Here is a 15,133-nt window from a genome sequence, read left to right on the forward strand (position 1 = left end):
CCTTTTTGGCAGTACTTTTGTCTGTCATGTCCATCTTTCTTGTGGTTTACAGATATAATAGTATCATTAAGGGGGTTATCATTTTTGGAAGCTTAAAAGTTAGGCTTGGAAAAGAGGCTGTATTTAGGATCTCCTTTTCATGCTCAGGATTCTGAAGAATATAACATGAAATTATGAGTTTTGGAGCTGGTATCTTTAGCCAAATAACTAAACCCATGACAAAGATACATGATGTGCTTAAGAGATACACTTATGGCTGAATGAAGAGAGGTAAAAAGTATAATGGCATAATGTGTATAGCTGGAAGGGGCTATTGGAAAAGAGAAATGGAAACACTTTTTTATATGAAGCTTTTATTAAATTGTTAAATAGAAAGAGGTAATAACTTAAATGTGTAGATGAAAGGGGGCACACAGGACGTACAGAATTCATACATTTATATGGCTTGGGAAGTAAACTTTCTTTGTAAGTTGTAGACTTCGATTCAAAATAGAATTGAATTTCATATTGATCCAAGCCACGACAGGAGCAAAGCAGGAAAAGCATAATTTCAATATTCACAGAATAGGCTCTTCTCCGTTAAGTCAGATGTGTCTGTTTGGTTTTCTTTGCACCCTTACTGTAAGAAAAATGAGAGATTATTTAGCTTGCAATGCTGTCTGAACAAACAGTATCATCTTTGAAACATGTGATCATTAAATCACACTTTGACAACTGGGATCATTTTGCAGTAGATTACAAATCACTGGCATGGGCAGTTTTCTTATTTTTCTTCCCTTTATACCTACCATTTATAGAAATAGGTATTACACTGATGCAGTGGAATATCGCTGTTATGGTTTTGATGAACCATAACTTACTGTATTTCAGTGGATCTACACAAATTCTCCTTGTGCGTGTTCTTAGCCCATGGCAAATTCAAGGTGAGGTGACTTAGCTGATCTGACTTAGCTGATCTTTCTTTCTTACTAAGCCAAGCTGAATAACTGCATACTTCCTTTAGGCTTCTGATATGCTCACAGACGTTTTTCAGTAAGTTAATTATATTATTGTAGCCTTAGTTTTCATATTATTGAATAGAATTCAGGAAAACGTGGATAAATTCCAAGGAATCTGATCGTGGACATGCTGCCTCTCTTCCTGTCATGTGGCTGGGTGATCTGCTTCACTATAAATCTCTCTTGCCCTCTGAACTCTCTGATTAAAAACAGCGTATTTTACAGAGGAACATATTTAAATGTTACATTATGATTATTAATTAAATGTTACATTACGTTATGATACAAGAATGTCTAATTTACTGTGCTGCTAACACTGGCAATAATATTAAACTGATCATATCCTTGCACATGAGTGGCAAGGTAAACAGCAGAATCTGAGAATCACCTGGCCGATACTATTTGTGATGAGCATGGCCATCCATGGAAGGAATAAATGTCATCAGTGCAAGACTGATCTGTTAAGATAGGAAGTGATGACTCTTCTAGAGGTCATCTCAAAAAATGTTTTTCCCAAATCATATCCTGGAGGATATGGGATCCTGGGGTGCGTTAAGAAGAGCGTCTCCAGCAGGTCGAGGGAGGTGATCCTGCCCCTCTACTCAGCCCTGGTGAGGCCGGATCTGGAGTATTGTGTCCAGTTCTGGGCTCCACAGTACAAGAGGGATGTGGAGCTGCTGGAGAAAGTCCAGCGCAGGGCCACAAGGATGATCAGGGGCCTGGAACATCTGCCCTATGAGGAGAGACTGAAGGAGCTGGACCTGTTCAGCCTGGAGAAGAGAAGGCTGAGAGGGGATCTAATCAGTGTCTATAAGTACCTCAAGGGAGGCAGTGAGGAGGATCGTGCTGGTCTCTTTTCACTGGTGGCCACTGACAGAACTAGAGGTAATGGCCACAAACTGAAACACCAAAAGTTCCACATGAATTTAAGGAAAAATTTCTTAACAGTGAGGGTGACAGAGCACTGGAACAGGCTGCCCAGAGAGGTTGTGGAGTCTCCTTCTCTGGAGATCTTCCAAACCCGCTTGGACGCAGTCCTGTGCCACATGCTTTAGGTGACCCTGCGTGTGCAGGGGGGTTGGACTAGATGACCTCTAGAGGTCTCTTCCAACCTTAAGCATTCTATGATTCTATGATTCTATGAAATCATATGCAAAGAGGAAGGTAGAACACATGTTGTTTTGATATAGATTGTCATTTCTTTCTCTGACATTCTCCCTTTTCTCAGACCTACCAGAAGTAAAGATGGCTTGGAAACCAGAAGCTGTATCAACACCATCAGTGACAAACTCTATGAGCATAAGATTGCCAGAAGCAACTATGTCATTTGGTATCTTTGATCCACAGGTTTTGTCCAGTAGAACTGCAGAAGATTTGCTGGCTCCGTCATAAACTTTAACATAATCACCCCGACATCCTCTGGTTGTCTGCAGGTCAAAGGCTTGAAAGTGCAGGGAAATCTGTAAGAGAAGAGGAAACAAGCCTTCAATATACATGCCTATGACTTCTTTCATGGAGTGTCCTTTAAAACACACAGATTCCAAGCTGTAACTAAGTCAGAATTGGAACTGCTTACCCATCCTTGCCTCTCATCCCCTGAATTTGCAGGGTTCAGATATAATGGGCCTGTGACTGAACGCTCCCATGCTCAGACTGCTTTGTCTTGATTTTGCAAACCTGAAGCTCAACGTATGGAGGCTTTTCAGAATTGCAACTGTGCAGTTGTCTTTGCCCATACCTGGCTTAAGGACATGAAGAAGAAATAGATACTAGTCTAAAATTTCTCTCATTAAAAAGATCTGGTAACTGGTGTGCAGATACAGTGCAAATCACTTAACAAAGAAACACATCAGTTCAGCCACAGTCCAAGACCATTATTAACCTATGATTACCTTTCTGGATCGGGTTCGGATGAGCCAGACACAATTTGTGTTATCTGAGTAATTTCTTGGGTGATTGGCAGATTTCAGTGACCCAGTTGCTGAATCAAGAATAGTGCTGCAGCGACCTAAGAGAGAAACAATATTTGCCTCAGCACCAAACTTAAAGATATTTCCGCTCATCTACAGCTGTGCTCTCTTCAGAATGTAGTAGTCTTGACTTTCTGATCTGACAGCATTCATTTCAGGGTATTTGCATGTCTTGGTTAAAAATTAAGAAGCATGTACTAATTTTCATGTAATCCTAAGTGTCTGCATCAAAATGGACGGTGAAGTAGCACATGGAAAAAGCATTAGCTTTTTTGGTAATTCCACAGTACAGCAAGGATTGTCAAGTTGAAGTACTCTTTCTACTCTTCCCTTTCAATCTAAAAATAGTGTGAGAGTTTTTACTTCACTGCAACTGTTCAGTAGACATATGGTTTTCCACTGGGATAGAGAAATCAACTTCTGCTAGAAGAATCAAACAAAAATATTATGACTGCATAAGTTAAATTATGAGCTTGCAAAGAGGATTTGGCCTTTTATCTGTGCAAGGGAAAAAGGCCTCTTCTCTGTGCAAGGGAAAAAAAAATTCCCTTTGACTGAACAAATTTCTTTGTTTTTATGGAAGAATTTCTTCTAGCAGAAGTTTAAGGAGTGGAAAATTTAAACACATTTAGAATGATTGCTTAAACATTTGAAAACTGTTAGGCTAGATCTGGGAAAGGCATCTTGAAACTGCTCCAGTTCAGAGGAACCTATAGCTATTTTGGTTTGGCCCGCAGTAAGGCCCGCAGTAAGGGACTGAGATGTCTGACTCTGTGGGTTTTTTAGTTGCCTCTTAAGCTCTAAGAAACCCAGTGACTCCAGTGAAGCAAACAACAGAGAAGCCAGTCAGGCCAGTGGAATTGCACCTATTTTCACCAACAATGAATGTGTTTTATTTTCTGGACACAGATTATCACAGTGTGTCTCCAGCTTCACCTTCGTATTACCCCCTGAAATGACCCTAATGGGTACCATGGACCTAAAAGAGTAGACTCACAATCTATGAGAGACATCTGCCTCTGCATAGCTGCCTGCACACCTCCATGGAAGATCTGAATAGAAGATGAAGGGATAGCTTTGAAGTACTTACTACAGTTGTAGAGCTTGTTGATTTTGGCCACATCCAAGTTACTCAGTCCCTGCCTCTGTCCAATATGTACAGATGCATCAGGAATTGGTACAATAGTTGCCTTGCCAGTGGTATTAGTGAATGTGTGTCTGCAAAAACATGGAAAATTTAAGGTCCTCTAAGGAAAATTACTTTTTCCAAAATTTAATGGCATAATCTACTTGCTTTACAGTGAGCAGAGCAATTGCACATAAGTTGTTTAGATTCTGTCCGACAGATCAGTTGTTCTTCTGGCCAAATCTTAATGCATATTCCAGAAAATGGGAATGCAGATGTCTCTTGTACATGCGAAATAGAAGCTTCAAAGCAAACTGTCTGCTTGCTGCCCTGTGATACAAGAGTGCCTCCAAACCATGGTGTTTGCAGTGCTAAGTTTATGATACAGTTCTTCAGTCATGTTTGTCTGCTATTATTCTTGAGAATTTATTAAAGACAGCTTTTCTTTAACCCTCCAAGCCCTACCTATGCTCAAAAATTTGGGGGGAGTAATAGCCTTGTTGTCACAGAAGTTAGAGATTTTTAAGTCCTGGAAAGATCTGCAGAAATTATGGAAGGGGTAGGTCAGTTTTGCAGAACACTTAAAATAGAAAATGGAAAGCTTAATGGAAAGCTAAATAATAATATAGCAATCTTGGGGAATGCTTTGTTTGAACTGACTCACAATGTTTTTCTCATGGAAATGAGGAAGCTAATAGAATAGAGTTATTATGGAAGCTAATTCTAATGCAAGATTTCAATTCCATGGAGGCATTGCCATAATGTTACTTACGGGCCATAGTGCATTACTGAGGAATAGTCATATGGAAGACCCAGGTTATTGGAGTTTTCAAATTTCCTGAAGTCTGCTCTGTCAGCTGTAATATATGATATCATATTTAAAGCATATTTTTATCCACATCCTCTCAAAGAAGGAACAGCTGGGAACAATAGAGGACAGTAGATACGTCCTATACATTGAGGAGGTTCAAAGGTACTTACCCATGCTGATGTACTCCCACATGATCTTTACATATTTATCCCTGTCACTTCGAGAATGCTCATGCAAAAAACCCAGGGCATGGTCCAGCTCATGTTGAATTATTCCTTTCCACATGCAGCCTCCTTTCATCACAGAGACAGTCTGTCCACCTCCTACTTTTCCATAGTTGGACCAGCAACTGGGAAAGACATGGAACATCAATGAGAAAAGACACATGGATTTTTGTTTGTAGTCTGTAGTGATCACAGTCCACAGAAGGGCAAAACTGACTATGATGTAGAAAATCAACAAACATAATGCACATCACTAAGTCTCCTTAGAAATCCTTCGATAGCATGGAGATTCCTTCATGCTAGCCTTCGGTACACAGTGATGTTAACTCCTTAAAACTAAACATTTTTCTCAAATTACTGAATCTGCTATCATTTATAGAACTAACCTGAATGGCACTTTTAAACTAAGCAAAGTCTATCAAAAGCTCTAATTCTGACCTTGACATCTAAAGCTATGCCTGATTCAGAGAACTGCTCATCCTAAGTTGAAATTGATGCCTCCTGTGCAAATTAAAACCACAATAGGCTGTTATATGTTGTGCTAAATGTGAATTATACTGCACAGCAAGCATGAGCTAAGGATATTCTTTCTGCCTTACTGCTGGTTTCCCATGAGCTGTGAGTCACTTCAGTTCCTTTGGTGAGTCCCTAATGTAACTGTTTGATCCCCAGCAGGATGCTTTGCACCCTGATAAAGCATAAAGTTACTTGTCTAAATCCACTTCTCTCTCCTCTCTAGGATCACACAAGATGAGAGTAGTGAAGTCATGAAAACCAATATAGAAAAAACACATTTACTTATTCAACTCACCCATCAGCAGATCTAATGTTGAGATAGTCACGTTCTGTCTTGCGCTTCACAAAATTAATACAAGTCAGTGTTTCAAATTCTGCCATGGCATCATGAATTGCCTTTATGTGATGCTCCTCTGGGGACAAAAAGGGGGATAATTTGGGGGTCGCATAAGAACAATGACTTGTGGCATTAAATCTCATGTATGCTCAAAAACGTGTAAGTGGGGAACAGAAACAAGAGTCTAGTCTCTTCAAGGTTTTTTGCTCAGTAGTGAATTTCATTTGCAATATAAATAGTCTGGTACAAGGCTCTCTCTGTCCATGACTTTGTCCAGGACCAATTCAGATAAGATTCTGTTTTCTGAACTACTTGTCTTAAATTATTTCAGAGGTTGCTGATATAGCTGCACATTGTCCACTTGGTGACAGCTATGGCTATGAGAAGCTCTTTTACTGACAAAAACCAGTCCATTCAAACCACATGCAATAGGTGTGAATCTCATAAAGGCAGATATTCTAGAAGATACCGTTAGAGGGAAGGACCACTGTTGCCTCCAAGAAACCAGATCCAAAACATTATGGATACATTTCTCTCCAAGAAATTTTATGTTTTTTTAAAAAAATTATTATTCAGACCTTAGTAATTAACAATTTGCCTATGCAATACAGTTTTTATCAACTGTTTGTGCAGCTACTGGAAGTAGCTTTCTAGCTTAAGGCTACTGGAAAAAATTCTTTACAAAAATCATAATCATAAAAAATCATGAGAATGTATACCTACCATAAGTAGAATCCAAAACATAAGGAACACGGACAATCCCATCATTGGACTGGGGCCAATTGCAATGGCGATTTCGACAGTTGATGGCACTGCGGCTCCTTTGTGGAACTATGTCACCTTCCTGCAAGAGCTGAGAGCTGTCTGTGTAAGAAAGAAAAGTGCAGATGTGCCTAAGCCATGGATATGCCAATTTGTCACCTCTATTTGTCCTGTTTTTATATTTTTGCCTAAGCATCTGCTGCTGGTCAGAGCCAGAAACAGTCTATTGGGTTAAATGGATATTGCTCCCCTACCTTCTTCACTGCTGCATCCTAAGATCAGAGAAAAGTGGGAGGCTCCATCTCCACCTCTTTTAGGTAGGGTTTAGGCAAGACAGACAAGGGCTGAAAGCAGGTGCAGGAGAATGAGATGCTGTATATTGGTTGAGCTTCTTCATTCGTCGTGCAACACTGAGTGAATGCCATTGAATATCTGCTCAGGAGGGGTGTTGATCAAAGATGGGAGATGACAATAAGGAAAATCAAGAGGCAAGAGTGCAGAGGTACATAATTAAAAGGGGATCTATAGAAAACTGTTGGAATATTTGGTGTCTGTTTCTACTAACAGGAGGAAAGCAAATTCTGTTACTGCTGAAGAGAAAAGGTGACAAAGACAAGTTGATAGAAAGGGACCAAAATATTTGTAAGATTCAAGGACAGGCCAAGGAGAGGTCTGAAACTGGAAGCTTGGTATTAATGATAGCTTAAATTTAGGAGTCCACATTAAAATGCCATGTGATGACTGCTCCAGTGCTACTTGCATTCAAGGAAAAAAAAAAAGGCAATTAAATAATAAACATACAAATATTCCATAGTCTCTTTTTGAAGCCAAAGAAGTACTAAGACTGCTGAATTAAAACTGAAGAAGCTGCCTGCCTAATTCAGCTTCTTCCAGATCATCTTCAGTATCAACACAATAAATCTGAGATGCCCTGGGGCTTCAGTAAACCGCCTAGATGAAATAGTTCCTGTGGCCTGTCTTTGAGTGGATTTTATGTGTAGATGCATTAAAGAAAATATTTTTATAGCCTGTAGGAAGAAATTGGTCCTCCCACCAAGAAGGAATAAAAGATAAGAGGCAGAATAAGCAGGGCTTTGGTGATGTTACCTTTGTTAACTTTCAGAATTCTGTTAAAAATAACTTCTTCCTCGGAGTCTGTCTCTGCAGTCGGATGGGATTCTGCACAGAGATGGAAGAATGTCACTTTCTCATTCCAAAGAAAATAGAAATTCAAATTTTTTTACCCAGATGAGCTTCCAGGGATCCCCTTAAATCTGGTCTTGATTACAATGGTACACATGAAACTTGCACAACATATTTATGGGTTGGCATGACATTAAGTCATGTATGTGCTTACTCAGGAGCAGTCTTGTGAACCTACCAACAGCTGTGATATTTTGGCATTAATCTAGTCCCAAAAGCCTTTCTCTTCCTCACCCTCTCTCATTTTTAATCACTGCATTTTTAGGGCTGGACATTTGGCTATTACAGGTCTTGTTCTTCTGTCTCAAGAGGCCAGCTGGCAATTTCTTTTTGTCTCTAGGAACCCTCCATACCCTGAGATAGCAACAGCTTCCCTTCTGCATGCTTGAACCCCCAACATAAGACACCTGGAGTAAAAACAGACAGATAGTTGTCCTGGTGCTTAATGCTGGATGCCATGACCCTTTGAAAACCATTGAAACCAACGAAACCAGAGCTCCATGAACCAGTTAATCCCAGCATCAGGTACTCTGAGGCCTTACACAAAGTAGAACTCAGTTGAATCCATGAATCCAAATATTATGCCACGGGTCTTGAAGTGACTTAAATAAGGGCAAATACTTAAATTTAGTTGGAATCATACATACCATAGATATCCTCTTCTGTAGTTACAGTAACCTGCAAGGAGGATGCATTATTATAATACCGTAATTTGTGTTATAATATAAATATCAAATAATATAACATGCAAAGAGGGTATGATGGGATCATAAGTGTCCAGGCTTCCATGGTTAAGTATCCTTAATCATTACAGACCTAAGCTCTTGTTTGCTTTAACATGAATAAAAAAATTTAAAAAATACTATGGTTTAGCTTATACTTTTCTTTGAAAACTGTTGGCAAATAAGGATATTCTAAAGGAAGTCAGTACAGATGACTCAGGAAATGCAGTTTGAAGCATGATCTAGGTTTCAGTCTTCTAGCTGTGTTTATGTCCCTGGTATGAATACAAGGCTGTTGAAATAGCCAATGAAATCCCCCCAGTATCACCTCAGCATACAGCTGGATCATGTACCACCATACAGGGAAATGGAGGTTACAGGGATACCCATTTGTGGGGGCCATGCATATAACAAAATAGATTGTCATTCTGCTCTTGCCTTTCATAAAGCTAAGAGTTTAAACTTTTCTATACGACTCCAGACAAGACAAAATCTTCCCAGACTGTACAATATGGGATAATAAAAGAAATAATAATGGAAATTGCATATTCTTACACCTTTAGTCTGAGAACTAAAGGTGAGAGAAACTTTTTTCAGTAATGGAGCTAAGGGCAAAGTAGATGGGCCCCAACCTCACTTTTCACAATGCTAAGACCCCAAGCAACCAGGACCCCAAGTGAACGAAACAGCTGACTTGAGCTGTCCTTACCTCAGTAGGTTCTGTTGCTGCAGAAAGCAAGGAAGAAAAAGACAAGCAAAAGAGGCAGATTAGATTCTGAAATACAGCTTCACACTATTCAGCAATTCAGGCCTCCTCAGCCACGGGGATGCCTTTGGTAGGGCCCCTTGCTTGAAGAGGGAGCAGGGCATGCTAACTAGGTACAGGAATTGAATTCATACTTAGATCAACAGTTATCAGAATTTCTGGTAGTTTGTGTGCAAGGACAGAATCCTGGTTATTTACCATCTTAGAATCAGCAAAGCATTTTATCAGTTGTAGTGTGGAAAGAATTTAGGGACAAAAGTTTGCTTTGTTCCTGGATTGCACAGGCACACATGCAGGCTAACCAGCTCAACAGTCATCTCTGGTTTCACAGCGCTGAAGAGTAAAGTTCATTCAAGTTTGTCAGTTTGTAAGTGCAATCTTTCATGTCAAAATTTAAGCATTTTATTTCTTGTTGTTTGTATTGAGCCAAAGAGGCTTTAGAACTGCCTTTACAGACTCTTATTTCAGTTACATGACAATGAAACTCCATTGTCATGACAGTTCATTACAGAAAAGTTAAATCAGTTCCCAGCAGCTGCATCAGAGGTCCATGCCATCTAAAAATTTCTGCAGGGAAGCATATTTTTGAAATAGTTGGACTGAATTCAGAATCCATGCACACAAGAGGAAAGATTATTGATTGGTCAAGTCAGTGAAAATTAGGCTTGAGCTTTCTAGAAAATTGGAGCCTCCTGACACTTTTGTAAAGCTCGTGTGAGACATAATAGAAAGCATCAGCCATGGGCCTAATTCTGTGCACTTATGGCATGATACATTTTTTAAAATACAGATCAAATTTTCCTTGCACTGTAAATACTGAAAATGTCTCAAAAGGCACAACAATGATTAATAATAATAATAAAAAGGATCAATTCAAATTCATTATATATGTTTATCTCACTAATCCTGCAAACTGGGGTTCGAGCAACTACAACTCTGAACTCAAAGGATTATGCCACTGTGTTGGCTTTAAATCTACTAAGCAGTAATGTCGAAGCTTCCCTTTGCTTCCATATCATAAAAGACAGCACAAAAGAAGGTCTCATCAGTTTTCATTAGTCCCTTGCTTGTTCTGAAAATGTCAACCAAATCCCAATGCCTTTTCCCCTTCACAGTACTTTATTGCTGACCTGACAGATTCTTGCTGTAGTTAACGTCTACCTAGATTTATTTCCATTGACCTTCTTCAAAGACCTCCTCTGTTTTATGTTGTGAGAAAACTGTTCAGTTGCTCTTTTTGACTTTTCTAATCATTTTCTGCCCCAGCACATTGCAAATCTTTCTGTGATACCAGATATTCCTTTCACAGTTACAGTTGTAACAACTGGCACAAGGGAGCAAATGAGTAGCAAAGTCTTTTGGTAACACCCGCACACTATTGGAAGTCAAAATGTCTTAATAAAATTTGATTTTTCAACCTGTACAAGCACATCTAAATCTGACAAACCATGGCCAAAAGGTATGAAACACATCTACATTCAGTCCAGTAACAAGTCAAGAACATGGCCTCCTTCAAAAAGCCTGAGAGTCAGTGCCTTCACATACTCTGAACTAAAGTCACTCACACATTAACATGATATTTTATATTTATGTAACATCTGTTGACGAAATTTAATTCTGTATCTTTCATTGCCTTTGAACAACTTTCACATTTTTCTACATTTTGTGACAGAGTGAGAGCAAAGCTTCATTTCAACATTCTACATCCCAGCATTATGGATGGAGGGATCCTTAAATGCACAACTTTGACTCAGATATCTCATCTTTCTCTACATCACTTAAATTGGCCTGCCAAAATTTTGTCTATCTATCACAAAGAGTATAACATTGATTATGTGCAGCTGCTTTAACTGCTGCAGCTCTGCTTTCAGCCCTCTGTCCTCCAGCTTCTTTCCCAGCCCCGCGTATCAGTTATAGGGCTCGCAGCAGCCAGCAGCACCATTATGTGTGACTGCATGAAGAATGCCCCACCACTCACCAGCTCTTCGTTCACTTCGGGAGCTACTACATAGTAATCTCTCCGTCTCTGTCTACACCACCTCTACTTCTCTGAACCTTAGTAACAGAGAGCTTCCTTCTTAATGTCTTATCTCCCCTCAGGCAGCCCCTTCCTTCTGGGCACCACTGTTATGATACTTTCAATCCTACCAACGTAGGTTTTTTCTATCCTCCACTGAAAACTGAAGCACTGCTTTTAATATCTCTTAATTTCTCCTTCTTTCAGAAGATATGTTTGTTCAGTAAAGACTTTGGAAACTGGGCATTTAATAAAACTCTAGAAAATAAATGTCTCAGTAAGCAGCTGGTGTGTTAGAAATTGCAAGCAGAAAGCCACAATTTCACTAAACCTATAATACGTACACTTTCATGGCATAATTATTCCTGGCAATCAAATATCTGTAGTTGTACTTAATATTTATGCACATAATTAATTTGATTCACAGTCAGCAATTACTGGTTGTTTTTAAAATATAGTATTAATGCTACTTACTTGTTGTGCTATTCTCATAGTTCTCCTGAAAAAATCAATAGGTATAAGGTATTATTTTCCATAAGTCTTAAATGCAGAAGCAATAACAGTAAAATCAGGCCGAAGAGAGGCACTAACTTATTAAACTGGCGTTATGGCACATGGCATTATATTGCTAATATTTGTCTTGTAGGAAATTAAAATTAAATTGGGACACCGCAGCTGCTTTCCAGGAAAGACAGATCAAATAGAGAAAAGAGCCTGATTTCATGGAACTGCTCTCACCTGGATAGGGAAGCCCAGCGTGGCGTATAGCAGAAATGCAGTGAAGATGAGGAACGTCTTCAGATCCATTCTCCAGCTGTGACAGAGGATCAGTGCTTGTCGTCTCTGCTAGTGCAGGAGCACTGACGCTAAATATACCAGCAGAGCCTGCTCTACGAGGGCTGAAAAACTTGCCTAGCCAATGGGAATCCGAGCAGGAAGCAAACTCTTTTTTTGTAGCCTAACAGTCACTTTAGCCTCTGGGCATCCCCCGCCGTCCCTGTGATCTATAGCATCTCTTGTCTTCATAGTATCATTCATGCTGCTCCCTATACCTGGATCAGCCTCATATTTCTGCTGCCGTGCACTTTTTTTGTTTCTTGCTAGAGCTTTCCTCAAGTGTTCAGTGTTCGGCTGATACCACCTGGGATGCGCTTGTTCCTGGATGGCTTCCCAGAGTATTATATTGGTGGGATTTCAGGTGGTAGATGTTTTGATGTCTTTTTGCTGTATGTCACAGACAGCACACAAGGCTGTGACTGTATTATCATATTTTGGAACATATAATAGGGCAGTGCTTAGTGAGGTCTGTATTTCCCCTTCTTAGCCTAGAGAAAACATCCTTCATGATCTCTGCTTAAGGGTAGAGAAGCAGATTTTTTGTTCCTTCCTTTGTGTTTCTTGATGTTATTGGGATTCCATAATTTCTAGCAGGCCAGGCAGACTTTGTGAACAGAAGGCAGAGAGGAGAAAAAAGACATAGCAGCATAAGTATCATTTACTTATTTTGGAAATGATTAACATGTCCACTGATTAATGGAACTCACTGCTCCAGGAAGTAGACGTAGGAAGCAGTGAGCAGACACAACAAAACATGTTTGTAGATAATAAACTTCAGCCACTGAAACTTAGCCTTTCAGAGTATCAAAGCACTGCCTGGTGAACCATTTGCTCAATATACTGTACCTGATGAGTAGTCTGGTACACTTTTGTTTTGAGTCTGAGTCAATTTTCCATTCATGGAGAAGGAAACTGAATTACAAACAATACAGATTCTGCCTCTAGACCATGCAAGTGTTCAGATACCCTCACAGTAAGTTTAAAATCTGAGAATAATAACTTCCACTTTTACTGCATCTTTCCATAGCAAATAAGGTATTTTACAATGATCTAGCATTAGAAACTATGCGTGGTAGTTGGTGAATGATTCAAAGATCAGTAGAGGAGCAGAAAGCTTTCTACCTGTTTGTCACCATATCAACCCCAGTCAAAGGTAGGAGTTTCATGGAAATTTGAATTGCATTGATGGGGATTACTCTTAATTTTAGCAGATGAAAGTTCATAATAACACACTATTTTAGGCTATTGACTAAGACCAGAGAGAAAGTTTCACTGCCCCGCAGGGGGCAGCATAGGGGAATTTTACTTTTTCTCTTTTTGTACTGGCAACTTGTGGCTGAAGTGCCCTGACCACCAGATAGTAAAATGAAGGGTAGCACATGTCACCATGAAAGAACCAAGATTGAGCAGACACTACTGTAGAGACTGTGTCCTCAGTGCATGCAAATGTTTTCACTAAGCAATGCTAAGTACCTTTCTTCGTATTTGGGTTTCACAGAGATGAAAATCTACCTTGTGCTGAAGCAAAGTTGTGCAGCTCTGATCTGCAGTCCTATAAAGGATCCCCAGACTTCTCACTCAACGCAGGGGCAAAGAAGATGTCTTTGATTCCAAGATGCCTTGGTATGCCAAAACATACCAAAAAGACACCACTGAATGGAACTTGTGTGTAATTTACTTGCCTTAAAAATGAGAGAAAAAAAATATATAAAAGTCAAATAATTATCTCTGACAAAGCACAAGATAATGCCAGGTTTATATACGGAATTACTAACAGGACTGTCCATAGTGAAAAACAGTCAAGGAACAAAAGGAGGGATCAGAGATAGATAGTAAAACAATAAGTTTTAACAGCAAGTTAGAAACATGAGTATCCTTAGCATCTTTGAAGAACCTATTGGGAAGTTACTACATCCTCCTGAGTAACTGATTAACTCCTGTGATCAGGAAAGGGTAAAGCAACTGGGCTACCAAGAAGGATGGTGCTCATTTTATGCTGGATATACTCAATGATTCATGAGACAGATTGGTACATGCTGCCTTCTCCATATACTAACACTAGCAATGACAAGGGAGATTGCTGTTCTGATCATGAACATGGTTGTAAATGTTAGAGCTGGCAAATAGCGTAGCAGAACAAGGATGTGTGCGCACATACATTAATACTATTGCTAGTTATGAAAATCCTAACCATTGACTTAGTTTGTGACTGTGATTTATACTCAATATTTGTTTGTTTCCCCAAGTGTGGTATTCAGTGGGGGAGGGATTGCCAGTATTCCTGTTCTCATTAATCAAAAATGTACCTAATTTTCCCACAAATTGGAAGAATAGGACATGGTGTTACTGGATGTAATAGAGCTGGTACCTCCAACAGAAAAAGTGCCACAGAAATTGCCTTTGAATCTTTATGAATCATGCTAGAGCTTCACAATGAAGAGGTGCGTTCATATGTGTAGAAGAAAAGCATGCAGGGAATTTTGTCAAAACTCAAGTTATCCTGTCCACGTTCCTGTTTCTAGAAGACAGTAGGGACACTAGATACTTTGCAAAAGTGAGAAAGATTTGATAGGTGGGCAAAAATAATAATACAATGTCAATAAATGTCTGGAAAGTGTCTTATCTGAAGGAAATCTGTCAGCAAGAATAGTATTATTCCCCTCCAAAAATTGCAAAACTTGGAGTTGTGCCTGAGAGCCTATTTTGGAGAAACTTGTGTGCATAAAAAATAAAAGACTTTGTAGATATAACAATAAAATAAAACATTTTAGTTTCTGTTGCATAAGGGAATTCACTTTAAAATATCTATATACAAAACTAAAACAGTTGATGTATAGAAGTTAC

At 39.3% G+C, this 15,133-nt stretch overlaps 1 protein-coding gene across 1 annotated transcript; it reads right to left on the reverse strand.

Annotated features, from left to right (window-relative positions):
- Nucleotides 1-336: 336 nt before the first annotated feature.
- LOC104579609 (astacin-like metalloendopeptidase) lies at nucleotides 337-12,399 on the reverse strand. The gene is made up of 13 exons (XM_088525931.1): nucleotides 12,191-12,399; nucleotides 11,927-11,951; nucleotides 9,379-9,395; nucleotides 8,595-8,625; nucleotides 7,852-7,923; nucleotides 6,706-6,846; nucleotides 5,941-6,058; nucleotides 5,076-5,254; nucleotides 4,867-4,951; nucleotides 4,059-4,186; nucleotides 2,891-3,006; nucleotides 2,233-2,458; nucleotides 337-619 (listed from the first exon to the last, which is right to left on the reverse strand). The coding sequence occupies exons 1-13, from the start codon at nucleotides 12,257-12,259 to the stop codon at nucleotides 585-587; spliced, it is 1,242 nt and encodes a 413-aa protein (XP_088382057.1). The 5' UTR covers nucleotides 12,260-12,399; the 3' UTR covers nucleotides 337-584.
- Between the last annotated feature and the right edge of the window lie 2,734 nt (nucleotides 12,400-15,133).

The sequence above is a fragment of the Tinamus guttatus genome, unplaced genomic scaffold (genome assembly GCF_059628265.1).
Source record: "Tinamus guttatus ecotype Peru unplaced genomic scaffold, ASM5962826v1 Tinamus_guttatus_pri_ptg000240l, whole genome shotgun sequence".
Classification (NCBI taxonomy): Eukaryota; Metazoa; Chordata; class Aves; order Tinamiformes; family Tinamidae; genus Tinamus; species Tinamus guttatus.

Bases quoted from the DNA above. Each gene is read 5' to 3' on its own strand.
- LOC104579609 (XM_088525931.1), bottom strand. From the start codon at position 12,259: ATGGATCTGAAGACGTTCCTCATCTTCACTGCATTTCTGCTATACGCC. The intron at 6,059-6,705 runs GTAGGTATACAT...TTTTGTCCCCAG, and splicing joins TGTTTTGGATTCTACTTATG to AGGAGCATCACATAAAGGCA. The intron at 2,459-2,890 runs GTAATCATAGGT...CTTCTCTTACAG, and splicing joins TCCGAACCCGATCCAGAAAG to ATTTCCCTGCACTTTCAAGC.